At 34.1% G+C, this 16,650-nt stretch overlaps 1 protein-coding gene across 1 annotated transcript in view; it reads left to right on the top strand.

Moving 5' to 3' along the window:
• LIPI (lipase I) overlaps positions 1-16,650 on the top strand; it is a 69,395-nt gene that overhangs the window by 2,517 nt on the left and 50,228 nt on the right. Inside the window, exon 2 of the mRNA XM_057545583.1 lies at positions 16,136-16,521. Within this exon, the coding sequence (XP_057401566.1) occupies positions 16,210-16,521 (312 nt within the window). The 5' untranslated portion in view covers positions 16,136-16,209. The remainder of the gene's footprint in view (positions 1-16,135; positions 16,522-16,650) is intronic.

Genomic DNA, 16,650 nt, shown 5'->3' with positions numbered 1-16,650 from the left:
AATAAATGGAGAAACTTGGAAAATTAATGTTAAGGGAGTGTAGTGGATGCCTTTTAAAAATTGACCTCAATTTTGTCTTCATTTTTTTCTTCTTACTGTCTTTTTGTCTTTATTCTGATTTTCTTAACCATATTTGTCCCAAGTAAATTTAACTTTGTGTTGCTTCACTTACATAAGATGTTTATTGTAAAGACGTGTTCATAATATTTAAAGAGATAACTAAGAGAGTGAAAATCATCGAGTCTACCATGCAGATATAAACATTTTGGAGGAAAATCCTCCTAACTTTGATCTATACATATATACATGAAGCATATTTTAGGAAAATAAACCTTACTATACATACTGTTTTTTAGCTTGCCTTTTATAACCCCAAAACCATGTAATGAAGGCTTTCTACACCAATAAATACTGATTTCTCTACATCATTAATTTTAATTCACAGTATGTATATAATTAGACTAATCCCCCACTGTTAGACGTTTATATTGTTTCCATTTTTTGGCTATTATAAAAATGCTGAGATGAACTTCCTTGCTCATATATCTTTGTGCACATGTGTTAGTATTTTTGTGGGAAAGTATCTTGGATATTTAATTACGGAACCAAATGGTAAGATCATTAAGCATTTTGACACATGTTGCTAAATTATTCAACTTTTTGTGCCACAATATATTCTGACAAAAAAATGACTTCCTCATCTCAATAAATACAACTCAACTACCTACTGTAATTAGCTATAGAGTGCCTAGAAGTTTGCCTGATGCATAGGGCTCCATCAATTTTATATCTTCATCATCATCATTCTCATTTTCAGTCTTATAGTATGATTTATATTGTATGCATGTCTGCAAGATTCTTAAAATAATTTTTTTTATATCCAAGGAGACTAAATAGTACATATATATTGTCTTACTGAACTATAGGCCTTTTATATAATATTTCATCATTCCTCAATATTTTGCTATTTAATGCAATGGCCATGAACAATCCCAACTTTCTCAGTATTGACAGTAAGTGAAAAATATGAAAATGAAATATAATTTTATATTTTGAAACTCTGCCATGTATTGTCTTAAATGCCAACTTGATATTTTCAATGAGCACTTTAGAATGGCTGAGATGAAAGTAATTTGCAAGATTCATATTACAGTGTCACATCAAAAGCACAGAGCAAAAGAAAAATGATATGTTAAATAGGAAAGACTTATCTATTAATTTGATTATAAACTTATTAAGAATTTCTCTTAAGATGAATGACATATTATCTTTCTTCCCACATTCTGAAAAGATGTAGTTTACTTATATCTTTGTTAGAAAAGCGTACTTGTTACAGCTAAATGGTGTGGAAGGACCTAGGTTATTTGTTGGTCTCCAGTCAAATTATCGCGGTGGCACCCTTTTAAAACTGAAGTCTCACATAAAATTCCAAGAGATCAAGCAGGCCAAAATAATGATGACATCTCATCAGTGGTTACATTTTTCATGATTTTTAAATGAATGCCTCATTTCGTTTGTGGTTCCTCTGAAACACCTCCCCAGACCTCAGCATAGTTTCTACTGATTGAGGTAAATTAAACAGGTCTGTTCTTAAAGTATTTTTGGAAATTGACAGAGATTTGAATTTCCAAAACACAAATTTAATTTTTGAACTTATAAGGCATGTACATAGAGAATAACAATTCTCTATTTTCCTTGCCTACTAAAGTCCATTTCTAAGAAGGAAAATAAGGGAAAAATTAAGTAAACATGTGAAAAGAAATCCTGTAATAATTTTTAAATGTTTGTTATATTGAAAACAGAAAATTTTTTAAAATTTTCAAATAGTAGGTCTCAAGAGACAGGCTAGCATTTTGAATTTTAAAATAGCCACTGAGTTTGGGTTGCAAAATGACATAAATATAAAAGGGCCATATTTTATACTTGGCAGCTTGGTGGATATGGATTTTATTATTGATTTTATGGTGTATAAAGACAACTTAGTTTGTAATCAAAATGAACATAAACCACAACTTTTTCTGACTCTTTTCATTTCTAGCATTTTCTAACATTACATTTGCTTTAGGCTTTCAAGAAACATATTCTTCCCAACCACTTCTGAAATCCTGAGGTTAAGAGGAATAAAGAAAGATATTTTTAGCTTTTTCTTTCCCTTAAATTCAACTTGTGTAGCTGAATGTTTGTGACTTATTACAGTCTTTAACTTAAAAATCCTTCTCACAAGTACAAGCTAAATTGGAGAAAACAAACTGCCTCACCTTTTCAACAAACAGGGAGGAGCAAAAGCCAGGGGTATTTTACATTAAAACCTACCAGACTGTGACAATCCTACCAGAGAAACCTTAATGAATTTCAGAATTTCTTTTTTGGTGAACCTGAGTGCTTCTTTTACTTTTATCAGATTCCAAATGAGAGTATACATTTTTCTCTGTTTGATGTGCTGGGCAAGATCTGGTAAGAACTAATGCTTTGATTTATCTTTAAAAATTATGTATAAAATAATCAGTATGGTCTGTATTCTGGAATAAAGAATGATATGACATTATGGTATAAAAATATACTATGATTATGATACTAATTATATCAAACAGATTATTATGAAGAAAGTTTGTGTGTGTGCGTGCATGTATGTGTGCTTGGTAAATTGTATGTTCTGTATTTTATTTTACTTTCTAGATAATTAGTAACTAGAAAATCTTTTACAAGGAGTTATAAATAGAGAACAAATATGAATATTCAGGAGAAATTTAGAATAATTTAGTAATAGAGAAATTAATTCAGTATTTGGAAATCATGACTTAATAAACATCTTGTTTCAATTTCATTTGTTCAAATAACCCTACTTTTGAGGAAAATTTTTACATGGGTAAATTGTCAATTTTAAAATAAACAGTATAAACATACTCTACAACTTTTTTTTTGTCCTATTACACCAAACCAAAACAAGTTTACAGTAATAAAGTAGAACTTTATTGTCCTGGTTTACTGGCTTATGGTAATAAAGTTTACTAATTTTAGTAATATCATTTACTACTTTATGGTAATAAAGTAGGACTACTTGTTCTACTTTATGATAATAAGAAAAGTAGCAAATTTACAATTCACAATGAATAGTTTTTTGTAGAGATTTTGCAAAAGCAGGCCATTTCCTTCATTTTAAATTTCTTTTAAAAAAATTCTTGAATGCATACTTGAAAAACCTTAAAATGTCGGCTAGAAATTCAAATTATTCCTTATTTCTTTTCAATTGTATATGTGAGCTAAAAGTACATTCTGGAAATGTTTGAGTTTTACATTCAAATACAGAATCTAAATGGTAATAATATACAGTTTATTATTTATATTTTACTCACTTGGAATTCTCTTGATAGGCATTTTATGTTTTTGTAATGTATAGTAGTGGTGGCTAGTTCTGGTGGCTTGTTCTCCTAGGCCAAATCACTTAACCTCCTTGAACATCAGTTCACTCATTTTTAAATGGAAGTAAAATTTATAATACTATCTCAGTGCATTGTAAAGCTCGAAAGAGATAACATAAATGAGTGATTTGGTCAATTATAAAGCAATATAAATTAGGTTAGAATAATCCACTGTGTTTTCTTCCACATGCATTTTCTCTGTAATTCTCTCAGAGTAATTTCCAGGTGTAGGGCTTCACACTGTATCTACCTGTGTACAGTTATGTTAGACCTGTATGGACTATGTATATCAGAATTCCCTGAGTTATGCATTTAAAAACGTAGGTGTACCTACCAAATCAGAATCTCTGGGGATGGCCCAGAAAACTAACAGTACATTTGAATAAACTTTCCCGGTCATTTTTTACACCCATTTTTAAACCCATGCTTGGGAATTCCTGGTCTAAAGACTTATCAGTCACCTACTTTATTTTGCTTGTGTAGTCAGCTTCATTTTCAACAGCTTTCCAAACATTTGCATAGTTGAAAAAGTTACTGATTGAATATCTTGATTTCTTGTGACATGTTAAATAAATGTATGTTTTCAAAATGTGCTTTGATTGCTTCAGAATCAGAAAATTGAACGTACTGTATCACTTTCTGTCACAAGCCTTCAGGGATTTTAAACTTCTACCTACAGTTTTGTGTCTCAACTGGCTCTATGGCCATGCAAACCTCTGTCTTCAATTCAGTTAATTGTCTTATAGTATCAAATCAGTCAGCCGTTTGTTATCTGGAATTCTGCTGGCCCCAGAAGGTCTTCATTCTTCTTATTACACATGAATAAATAATCGAGTTAGTGAACTTCTGAGTCTTATTTATGTTGCTCAACTGTTTGCATAATAACTTGTGCCATAAATAAGCTCATGCTTTTCAGATCTCACCCACAAATATTCTGTTGCTTCTAACTGTGTGACCTTCCACAGGTCATTTAATTTTATTTATTTATTTATTTATTTAATTTATTTATTTTTGGCTGCACTGGGTCTTCGTTACTGCGCGTGGGCTTTCTCTAGTTGTGGTGAGCGGGGGCTACTCTTCATTGTGGTGCGTGGGCTTCTCATTGTGGTGGCTTCTCTTATTGCGGAGCACGGGCTCTAGGCACGCAGGCTTCAGTAGTTGTGGCTTATGGGCTCTAGAGCACAGGCTCAGTAGTTGTGGCACATGGGCTTAGTTGCTCCGCAGCATGTGGGATCTTCCCAGAACCAGGGCTTGAACCCGTGTCCCAAGCATTAGCAGGCGGATTCTTAACCACTGCGCCACCAGGGAAGCCCCATTTAATCTTTTTAAATTTCACTTTCTTCATACATGAAATGAGGGAAAGGATACCAAATATAAAACAATACAGTTCCTACATGGAGTGATTCCTAAATAAACATAAGCAATTATTAACATTATTGATGTTATTGTTATTGCTGTTAACAAATACGTTTCGTTTTCAGAAATGGAGAAAGAGAAGGAAGGAGGTTTTCATGCAGGCTTTTGGGGATAAATGTGGGTTTCAGAGGATTTTCAGAGGAAGGAAGAAGGGTTAAATCTTTCCAGGATGTGTTAGGATTGGTAACTTTTTATGACTGGGTTTGGAGGCCCCTCTGTTATTCATTTGGTCAATGCTGAAAGTTGCAAGACAGACTAACTTGTCTCAGCAGCTAACCGAGTGCACAAATGGGTTTGAAATCAAAGAATATTAGAATAACACAAGTCATAGGGGACCATTTGTTTCAACTCCTTCCATTTAAAGAAACTGAGGCTCAGAAGTGAGAGGAGAAAAAAATTTGCTCAGAGTCACAAGGGAGGTTTGAGAGAAGCTAGAGTTACCTGGGTCTCAGCTGTCCACGTCCAAGGTGCTGTCCACACCTCTGGACTCTGTCCATTTGATCTCCTTGTCCTCCTCTTCACAGCCATTGCAACTATAATGGAAATATATTTCAGAGATAGAGCTGAACAACCTAGAATCATCATTCCTAACTTCATATGTCTTTGATATTTTAAAAAATTTTACTGCTTCTATAATTTGAAACCTAAGAAGATTTTCAGAATTCTTTCTGTGTACTGCTCTGTTGAGATTACTGCTAGAGTCATCATCTTTCTACATATTTGGCAATGAAATCCAATACTGTGCCCCTGCTACTAAATTTCTAATCACAGTAGCATTACTTAGTCTAGTCCCCAGAACCTGAATTTGTTAAATTTTCAAACAAAATCAGTGCTTATTTTTCTGTTCTAAATATCTTTATTTTTTTGCTGGTAACATTACTTGTTATCAGTTTTTAATTAACTGAAGTCTATTTAAACCATTTTTCCTCATAACACTAACAAAGAGTATGTTAGATCTAGAATACTCAGAAAAGATTAAAATACAAGAGAGAGAAAACACACAGAAAAATATAGAAAAACAGATAAAAAATCTACTCCAATATTACCATCATCACAAACTACAATTAAGGTGTTGGTTTATTTCCTACCAGCTCTATTACAATAAATATGTTTGTATGTGCACAAATGTGCATTTAGAGTGCCCTGTATATACATTATATATTACAGCTAAAATTAGGACTATATGTGTATATTTATGGACTATATAGATTTCTTAATTCCTGCATTATCATGGATACATCATAATTTATTTTTATAGACTTGCATTGCCATATATTTAGTTGATTTCCTAAATAACTACTTTTAAAAATTCTGTGATATACATTGGTGTTAATGGTCATGGGTATAATGGTAAAAATGATATGTCATTATTTTAATTAATTTTTATTAGATTTTAAGATTGAACACATTTTGATACATTCATGAGATGCTTGAATATTTAATTTTGTAAAATGTATGTTTATATTCTTCACTTGGTGTTCAATTGGGGTGTTCTTTTTCTTCATTAATAGTTCTTTATATATATAAATTCCTTTTCTACCTTACACTGAAAATATTTCCCTAAGTTTTTTTTTTTTCCATTTGGCTAGTTTATAGTGTTTATGTTACAGAAGTTTTAAATTCATGTGCTGTGAAATCTATTGGTCATACTTTATGGTTTCTTCCTTGGTTTTTATGCTAAAAAGTCATTCCTCAATCTGAGATCATGTACATATTAACTGTATTCTTCTTCTAGTTCACATAATTTTACTTTTACATGGAATGCTTTTTATATAACTAGAATCAAATAATTATCACAGCCATTATTTATTTTAAAATAGGTATCCTTAGGTATCATGGATAATAGAGTGTATTTCTGGGTGTTCCATTCTTTTTCATTAATCTATCTGTCACTTCTTGATTCAGTTTCATAGGCCTCTTTTTACTTGACTTAAAATATAAATATAATTTTAATCCTGCCACCTTATTATCTATAAATTTCATTCATTTTTCTTGTGCAATTTTCCCCTTCCCCAAGACATCTCATAAATCAAGATACAAAACATTTCTTGCGTCCAAAAAGGTAGCTTCTAGCAGTTAATCTGCTCCCTACCTCTGGCTCCGTACAACCCTGATCTGCTTTCTGACACTCTAGATTAGATATCCCTTTTCTAGAATTTCGTATACATGGAATTAAACAATATGTCCTTTTTCTGTTATTTTATTTTTTATTTATTTAATTTATTTTTTTATTGGGGTATAGTTGTTTTACAATGTTGTGTTAGTTTCTACTGTACAGCGAAGTGAAGTAGAGTTCCCTGTGCTATACAGCAGGTTCTTATTAGTTATCTATTTTATACATATTAGTGTATATATGTCAACCCAATCTCCCAATTCATCCCACCCCCCCCGCCGCCCGCTTTCCCCCCTTGGTGTCCATATGTTTGTTCTCTACATCTGTGTCTCTATTTCTGCCCTGCAAACTGGTTCATCTGTACCCTTTTTCTAGGTTCCACGTATATGCGTTAATATACGATATTTGTTTTTCTCTTTCTGACTTAATTCACTCTGTATGACAGTCTCTAGATTCACTTCACTCTGTATGACAGTCTCTGGATTCATCCATGTCTCTACCAATGACCCAATTTCGTTCCTTTTTATGGCTGAGTAATATTCCATTGTATATATGTACCGCATCTTCTTTATCCATTCGTCCTTCGATGGGCATTTAGGTTGCTTCCATGTCCTGGCTATTGTAAATAGTGCTGCAGTGAACACTGGGGCGCATGTGTCTTTTTGAATTATGGTTTTCTCTGGGTATATGCCCAGTAGTGGGATTGCTGGGTCATGTGGTAATTCTATTTTTAGTTTTTTAAGGAACCTCCATGCTGTTCTCCATAGTGGCTGTATCAATTTACATTCCCACAAACAGTGCAAGAGGGAATATGTCCTTTTTTGTTTCTGGAGTCTTTTGCTCAGGGTGATGTTTATGAGACTCATCAAAGTTGTTGCATGTGTAATCAGCTTATTCCGTTTTATTGCTGGGTAGTATTACGACATGTAGATAATCCATAATTCGTTTATCTGGATTCCTCTTGATTGACATGTAGCTTTTTTCCAATTTGGGGCTTTTATGAAAAAGAACTACTATGAACTTGTTATACATGTTGTGGACAAATGTTTTCATTTCTTATGTGTAAACACCTAGAAGTGAATGTTTGGGGTCATGTAAGTGTATATTTAACATTAGAAAAAATCTGCCAACTGTTTTGCAAAGTATTGTATCATTTTGTCATTTTCCTCAGCACTGTAGGATGCTTCAAGTTGCTCTATATCCTCCCAAATAGTTGGTTTTGTCAGTCTTTAAATTGTAGCCATTCTAGTGATTGTGTAGCAATACATTGTTTTGGTTTAATTTACATTTTCTTGATAACTGATGATGTTGAACATCATTTTTGAGCCTAGTGGCCATTAGACCATCTCTTGTGAAGTATCTTCAATTCTTTTGTCATTTTTTAAAAATCACATTTTCCTATTTTACATATATGTGTGTGTATACACACACATACAACATAACACACATATATTCAGGATACAGGTACTTTTTCAGGTGTATATTTTGCAAGCCTGCATATTCACATTCTTAACAGTGTCCTTTTAGGAGCAGACATCCTTCACTATGACAATTTCCAATTTATCACTTTTATGTTGCGTGCTTACTCTATTGTATCTGAAAAATCTTTGCTTACCTCAAAATTGTTAATATTTTCTCTCAGTATTTCACACACAAGGCCTGTTGCCTGCCAGAGAATGAAGCCAAATCAAAGCAAGCAGAGCTGAGAGAATGAGAAGGAGGAAGAATGGGTCTAAGTTCTCTTTTACTCTAGAACTAGTTTAGCTCCACCGTAACTAAGTCTGACCCTTCTGGGGTCCCCACTGAATGTCCCTGATGTTCATTAAGGTTTTTCTCCTCTGGCTGGTCAGAACTTCAGTGTCTCCTAGCCTGATGTGACCTTTGGAATTGTTGAGCTTACAGCTCTTTGTGGAGTTTCACCCTACGCAGGCATAGGTTTGTCTCCAGCAACAGATTCAAGAGGACTCCTCTGCAGGGTTTGCAGCTCTGCCTCTGCATGGCTCCCTCCTTTGTGGCACACTGTGATACAAATCCTAGTTGCTTCAACTTCTTCAAACTCCCATATTTCTCCTCAACTTGGCAAAACCGCCATGCTTTGTTGGGTTCAACCTTCCTGCACTGAAGCCTGGAAACTGCCTCCAGGTAGAAAGGTATTAGGTATATGGTTCAAATCATTTGTTTACCTTTTTTTAGCTATTATAGTCCTGTGTTTCTTGTTGTCCAGTGTCTAAACTTTTTTTTTCATATATTTTATCAAGTGTTCTAGTTGTTTACAGAAGTAAAGCATGTCTGGAATAGTATCTATAATGACAGGAATTGGATTCTGTAAGATTTTTTGTTTGTTCGTTTGTTTTGTTTTAATTGTGGTAAAACATATATTAGAAATGACCATTTTAACCATTTTTAAGTGTACAGTTCAGTGGCATTAAGTACATTCACACTGTTGTACACCCATCACCACCACCCATCTCCAGAACATTTTCAGCTTCCCAAACTGAAAATATGTACCCCTTGAACTCTCCATTTTCCACTTTTCCCCAGCCCTTGGCAACCACTGTTCTACATTATGTTGTTGTTGTTTTTTTAAAATATTTTATTTATTTATTTATTTATTTATGGCTGTGTTGGGTCTTCGTTTCTGTGTGACGTCTTTCTCCAGTTGCGGCAAGCGGGGGCCATTCTTCATCGCGGTGCGCGGGCCTCTCACCATCGCGGCCTCTCCTGTTGCGGAGCACAGGCTCCAGACGCGCAGGTTCAATAATTGTGGCTCACGGGCCTAGTCGCTCCGCGGCATGTGGGATCTTCCCAGACCAGGGCTCGAACCCGTGTCCCCTGCATTGGCAGGCAGATTCTCAACCACTGCGCCACCAGGGAAGCCCCATACATTATGTTTTTATAAATTTGACTTCTTTAGGTACCTCATTTAAGTGGAATCATACAGCATTTGTATTTTTGTGACTGGCTTATTTCACTTAATATAACATATTCAAAGTTATTCCATGTTGTAACATGTGTAAGAATTTCCTTCCTTTTCAAGGCTGAATAATATTCCATTGGATGTATATACCAGGTTCTGTTTATCCATCCATCCTTTGATGGATATTTGGGTTGCTTCTACCTTTTGGCTATTGTGAATAATGTTGCTATGAACATGCATGTATAAAAATCTCTTTGAGTCTCTGCTTACAATTCTTTTGGATGTATACCCAGAAGTGGAGTTTCTGGATTATGTAGTAATTCTATTTTTAATTGTTTGAGGCACCACCATAACATTTCCACAGCAGCTGAAACGTTTCAGCAATGCACAAGGGTTCTATTTCTCCACATTCTTGCCAAGAGTTGTTTCCTTGTTTGTTTGTTTTTAATAGTAGCCATCCTAATGGGTTTGAAGTGAGTGTTGTCTCTTTTCTTCATTGTTTTTAATTTATTTTTTGTTCTGACACATTTTGATCTCCATCTCATTTTCTTTTGTGTATATTCTATAGATTATTTTGTTTGTGTTTATCATGGGGATTACATATAACATCTAAAGTTATGACAATTTATCTTAAATTGATACTAACTTAACTCCAATTAAGACAATAAAGACTTCAGTAAAAACTTAATTTTCACATAAAATACTTGTTTTGCCGAAAGCCTGCTTTCAGTTTTAAGGTTCGTTGGATTCACTGGCAAAATAACCACTCGTTTCACACAAATAAACAGCTTTAATCAACTCTTTAATGAAAGGTGATTTAACTTAATTTTAATATGCAATCATTAGAAGGAAAGAAAAAAGAATATTACAGAAACATAACAGGGTATACATCACCAAACTGGGCCAACACCTACTTCCAGATCCAAACAGCAGCTGCGAAGTCCCGGGTGACAGCAATCTGGAGCCCCAGTTGGGAAGGGTCCAGGGCGGTGCATCCACCCCATGGGTGAGACTTCAGATTGGAGTTCTGGGGGCTTCTGTTTATAATTCCAGGCCGCAAACTGATATCATCAGTTCGCGTGCAAAAATGCAGCTCTGGATTCACTTTTAACAATGCTGTTGGTTTCACCATGTGAGTCGCAAGGTTTTCCAGATCCTGGGGGACTGGCCAGGTCTCCAGGGCTCAAGAAATTCCAAGACCCACTCCCTTTCTTATCGTAAGTGCCTTTTGACTTGCTAGCAGCAATTGTTAAGTGTGCAAGCAGGCGCGCAGCCCAGGAAGGGTCACAGGTCCGGCAGAGGCCTGCTTCTGCCTCTGAAGCCTGAACAATACTACTTTACTAGTTTTCCCAACAATACTCTACTCCTTTAAGCTCTGCTTCCCTCACTTTATGTTACTGATGACACAGTTATATCTTTATATATTGCATACCCATTAACATAGATTTATAATTATTTCTATGCACTTGTCTTTTCAATCCTGTGGAAAATAAAAAGTAGAGTTACAAATCAAAATTTCAGTAATATTGATTTTTATATTTGTTCATAATTCGCCTTTACCAGAGAACTTTATATTTTCATATGACTTCAAGTTGTTGTCTAACACTCTTTCTTTTCAACTTGAGGGCTCCCATTAGCGTTTCATATAGAGCAGTTATAGTGATAATGAACTCCTCAGCTCTTGTTTGTCTGGGGATGTCTTTATTTCTCTCTCATTTTTGAAGAACAGTTTTGCTGGATATAGAATTCTAGGTTGAAAGTTTTCCTCTTTAACCACTCTAAATATATTATCTTACTGCTTCTGGCTTGCAAAGTTTCTGCTGAGAAATCCACTGATAATCTTATTGGGGATTCCTGTAAGTATCTGATGCCTAGAACTTTATTTTTCTTTCTGTTCCTATAATCTACCCGAGTTGAGTCAGTTCGATGTTCTTTAAGAGTTTTACAGTACATTAGTTTAACTTTTTTGTATCATTGGAAAAGTTTTGTTTTTATTTTCTTTACCTAATATTAATATTGCTGATGAAATTGATTATATGATGTCACAATAAAGCTAAACAAAACAAAACAAAATAAAAACCCAGACCCTCAGTGGCATTTGAGGTAATGCAGTTATTACTCACATTTATGGAGTCAGGTGGGAATTGGGTCGGCACTGCTTTTCTTTGTTGGGTTTGCTGGCAGGTTTGGCTGTTGACTGGCTGTCAATCAGCTGGGGAGACTGACACAACTTAGCTCTTTTACACCTGTCCTTACTTTTCTAGCAGGCCAGACCTGGGGTATTTTCACGGTGATGGCAGAAGTGTGGGAGGCCCAGCCCTAACATGCAAACCCAGTTCAGCATCTGCTTGTATTACGTCTACCAACGTCCTATTTTCCAGGGCAAGCTCTACTATTTGCACCCATATCAGGAAGCGGGGCAAATCACCCCACTTATCATGGGAATACCTCAAAGTTACAAGACAAATGGCATGGACTCAGGAAAGAGTGATGAATTGGAGCCATCATTGCAATCTAGTATATCAACCTAGTTTCCTTTTATTTTATTTGTGTAGAATATACCTACCTCTCCATTAAAATTTCCCATGTACTTCTTTAAATAATTTATAGATAAGTTTCTTTTTTTATGAAAGCTGATTTTTTTTTTGGTTTTTAATAGGAAGGCTTTATTATAGTTACATAATTGTTTATATATCATATATATTTCTCTTGTGTAATTGTATCATTTTGTTTTATGCTTTCTACTTTCTATATTTTTCATTTTCTTTTTGTCTTTTGTATATATACACTGTTGCTATACTTTTATATTATTTAGTGTGTAGAAATTTATGTGTACTGTTTTATGTAGTGTAATGGTTAACAGTTAGGTTTTCAATATTTTTTAAAACCCATACTTACCTATTTATTAAATTTTTTTAAATTGACATATTTTGAATCCCCCAGTTAAGGAATTTTTGTACCACACTTACTTTCTCTATACCCCTTTTAACCTACATTCCCATTTTATTAGCATATTGACTTATACTAAATATTCTTATTAAACATTTGAACAAGAATAACTTCTGATATTGCATTTTTTTTTTACTCAGTTTTATGCTGTTTACACTTATATTGGTGTCTAACTTGTTTCTATGCTCACTTTCATTCTTTTTATACTGTGAGTTTTTATGGATCTTGTCTTCAATAAATCTATCATTTACTTAACAGTAATGATGTCAGGAACTGTACTTAGTCAGTTATGGGTGGTATACTTTAGGAAGAATATAAAATTATTAGGCCACAAACTTTTGCACTTATAATCTTCATTTATTACACTTTTATCTGTCTGATGTATTGTTTTGGAAGACAAATCTGAAGTCACCATAACTTCATTCTTCTATTTGTACCTGGATTTTCTGCTTTGATATTTTTAGGATATTTTTTCTTTCATTGAAACCAAAACTGGGTTCTAGGAGGTCTCTTGGTGAGTCTGATGAACTGATTTTCTCTAGGTCATGCTGAGCCTTTTTCAGCTTGCACACCCTGGTATGCAATTATTTCCTTAGTTGTTTTAACCTCTCTCTCCCCAATTCCTCCCCCACCTGCCAGGGGAATATTGATGATTTTTAATTTGATTCATTATTTCCTATCCCATATCTGTGTTTACCTTCATAATTTAAATATCTTTCTTCCTTCATTTTCTTACTATAAGGTGAGATTTCCAGGTTTTAGCATCTATAAAGTGAATTTTTAGTCTGCAGTTGCATTTTTACTTTTCCTGAAGTGGAGTATTTTGTTATTCCATTTTATCAGTTTGTTTTTGGCTGCGCCACACGCGGGATTTTAGTTCCCTGACCAGGGATCAAACCTGTGACCCCTGCAGCGGAACACAGAGTCCTAACCACTGGACTGCCAGGGAATTTCCTCGTTATTCCATTTTAAACTTAGCCTATTGTTTTTCGCCTCAATAAATTTTCTCTTAGTGGCCTCCTGTTTTTGAGATGTGGTTTTTCTTGCATTCTAATGAGGGTGCTAAAGAGTTTTCTGCTATTACTTCTGGATCCTGGTAATAGGCCATAGACTTTTCTGTTGAATGTTTTAAGTTATTTCTTTCCCTTATTTTATCACAGAGATTCCATTGTTTATTCCTCATTACTCATTCCAGGGCCAGGTAAAATCTACCTTGGCTTGGACTGGACCAGCAGTTTGGATGTATCAATTGCATTTAGACTTCTCAGAGTTCCAGCTGGTAGGAAGGTGGATAAGCACAATTCCCTACACAATTTGTACTGTGTAGTAAGCACTGATATTGCACTGAGGTTTATTTCTCCTCTCCACTTCCTCATTCCTTTGTACTTAGAACAAATGAAGTATCAAAGTTTTTCACTTGTCCAAGTATCTCTCAGCTGTTAATCTGAGAATTGAATGCAGGTCTTGCTTCTTCTTCACTGCCTTCGTCCTTTATCTTCTTCTAAATAATTGTGACAATGTCACATATATAATTTCCAAACTAGACTGATGGCAACTAGTGCATATTATTATGGATTTACCAAATATATCTACATATAAAATATATATGTGTAGTTTTAAATATATATTTATATATGTTAAAATAAACATTTAAATGTATCAAATACCTATATATGTAGTGGCTTAAGCACATCATTATTTCTGGGCATTTAAATCACTTCTATTTCTCCAGTATTAAAATAATGTATATTCATTTTTTACATGTGTTCAGGCTATTTTCTTGGGATAAATTCTTAGAAGTGTAATTACTGGCGTAAACACTACTAACATTTTTGTGCATTTTTGATATATATTGACAAATTGTTTTCCCAAATCTTCTTACCAAGTTAAATTTCCAGAAGCAGTACGAACATATGTTCTCATTAAAAATTTTTTTGAGATTATATGCTTATTTTGGAAAAAAAATACAATTCTTAAAAACTATGAAAATAAAAAGCAGCCATGTTTCACTGCCTAGTAATGACTATTGCTGTTGGTTTGGTTTAGTTATTTCATTTTCTGCTCTACTTCTTTCTAGGATGGATGGATGGATAGATATGTAGGTATGTAGGTAGATAGATAGACAAATAGGATGCACACATTGATGAAATTCTATATGATGATAATTAAGGTGTTTTAGATTTTTGTGTGATTATGCATAACCCTCTGATTAATGTCTTTATATTTTTTAGAGTTTTTTTTTGGTATTGGAGGATAGTTGATTTAATGTCTTTATATTTAATACAAATTATTTATTTCATTAATGTAAATCCTAGAAAGAAAATTAGGAAGAGTAAATATTTTTAAGATTATGTCTGTGTAGTATACACTTAGACACATATAAAATTTCAAAAGGATGTGTCAACTTATGCTCTCAGCATCCATGTATATGAATATTTGTTACAAATTTACCCTTGTAAGTATTATGTATTTAAAGGATTTTATCATTTTGTTTAATTTGATAGGAAAAAAATGATATATTTTTTGTTTTGATTGTGTTTATTTGATTACTAGTCAGGTAAAATATATTTTTTCTAATGCTTATTATCCGTACCTAAATATTCTTCTGTAAATTTATTTTTTAATTTTTAAAAATTTTTGGCTGCGATGGGTCTTCGTTGCCGTGCATGGGCTTTCTCTAGTTGCGGCGAGCAGGGGCTACTCTACGTTGCGGTGCGTGCCTTTCTCATTGCAGTGGCTTCTCTTGCTGTGGAGCACGGGCTCTATGCACGTGAGCTTCAGTAGTTGTGGCTCGAGGGCTCTAGAGCGCAGGCTCAGTAGTTGTGGCACACGGGCTTAGCTGCTCCCTGGCATGTGGGATCTTCCCGGACCAGGGCTCGAACCCATGTCCCCTGCATTGGCAGCTGGATTCTTAACCACTGTGCCACCAGGGAAATCCCTGTAAAATTTCTTTTAAAGTTCGTAGTCAATTTATGGGCTTTTATTGGTGTGTATAACAATTTCCTTATTAACAATATTAACGATTTTAATCACACGGTTGCTATTTTGTTCAGATAAAAATTAATTCTTAATTTTTAGCCAACCACATTTATTTCTATATTTCATTGTAAATTTTGAATACATCTAGTTCAAAAAGGTCTATTTAAATAATCAGCGAATTACTTAAAACATTGTAGTTGCTCAGAAAATTATGTTAAAATGCTAATAAAGTGAAAACCTCCCCACCCTCCAAGTTCAATTTTTTTCTTTGCAACAGCAACAGGAATCGAATCAAATACTATCCCAATACTCAGCTTGACTGACTTCTTTTTTTTATTTCAGAGAATAAAGGACCATGCCTTAAATTCTCTCGGCTAAGTTTAAAGGATTCCTTCAGAGATCTGTTTAATCCCAAAATGGAGATATTTTTGATATTGTATACAAGGAACAACCCGAGCTGTGCTGAGTCACTGTTTGAGCAGGATAACTCAGTTAATGTTAAATTCAACCCAAGAAAGAAAACAGTCTGGCTTATTCATGGATACAGACCAATGGGCTCCATTCCACCATGGCTTCAGAACTTTGTGAGAATTTTGTTGGACCAAGACGATATAAATATAATTGTAGTAGACTGGAACCGAGGTGCTACAACTTTTTTTTACAGTAGAGCGGTTAAAAATACCAGAAAAGTTGCTGTGAGTTTGAGTAGGTACATTCAGAATCTTTTGGTAAGTCTGGAATTTTATGTGTTATATATGTTATACAATATACAGTAATGTTATATAATACTGTAAAGTGGTAATAAAATACCATTTTCCTGTAGCATTTAGAATTACTGCATTGATATGCTAACGTAT

Source organism: Balaenoptera acutorostrata, chromosome 4, assembly GCF_949987535.1.
Source record: "Balaenoptera acutorostrata chromosome 4, mBalAcu1.1, whole genome shotgun sequence".
NCBI classification, from domain to species: Eukaryota; Metazoa; Chordata; class Mammalia; order Artiodactyla; family Balaenopteridae; genus Balaenoptera; species Balaenoptera acutorostrata.
The sequence above is the reverse complement of the archived record's forward strand: the minus strand, read 5'-3'. Positions and strand labels throughout refer to the sequence as shown.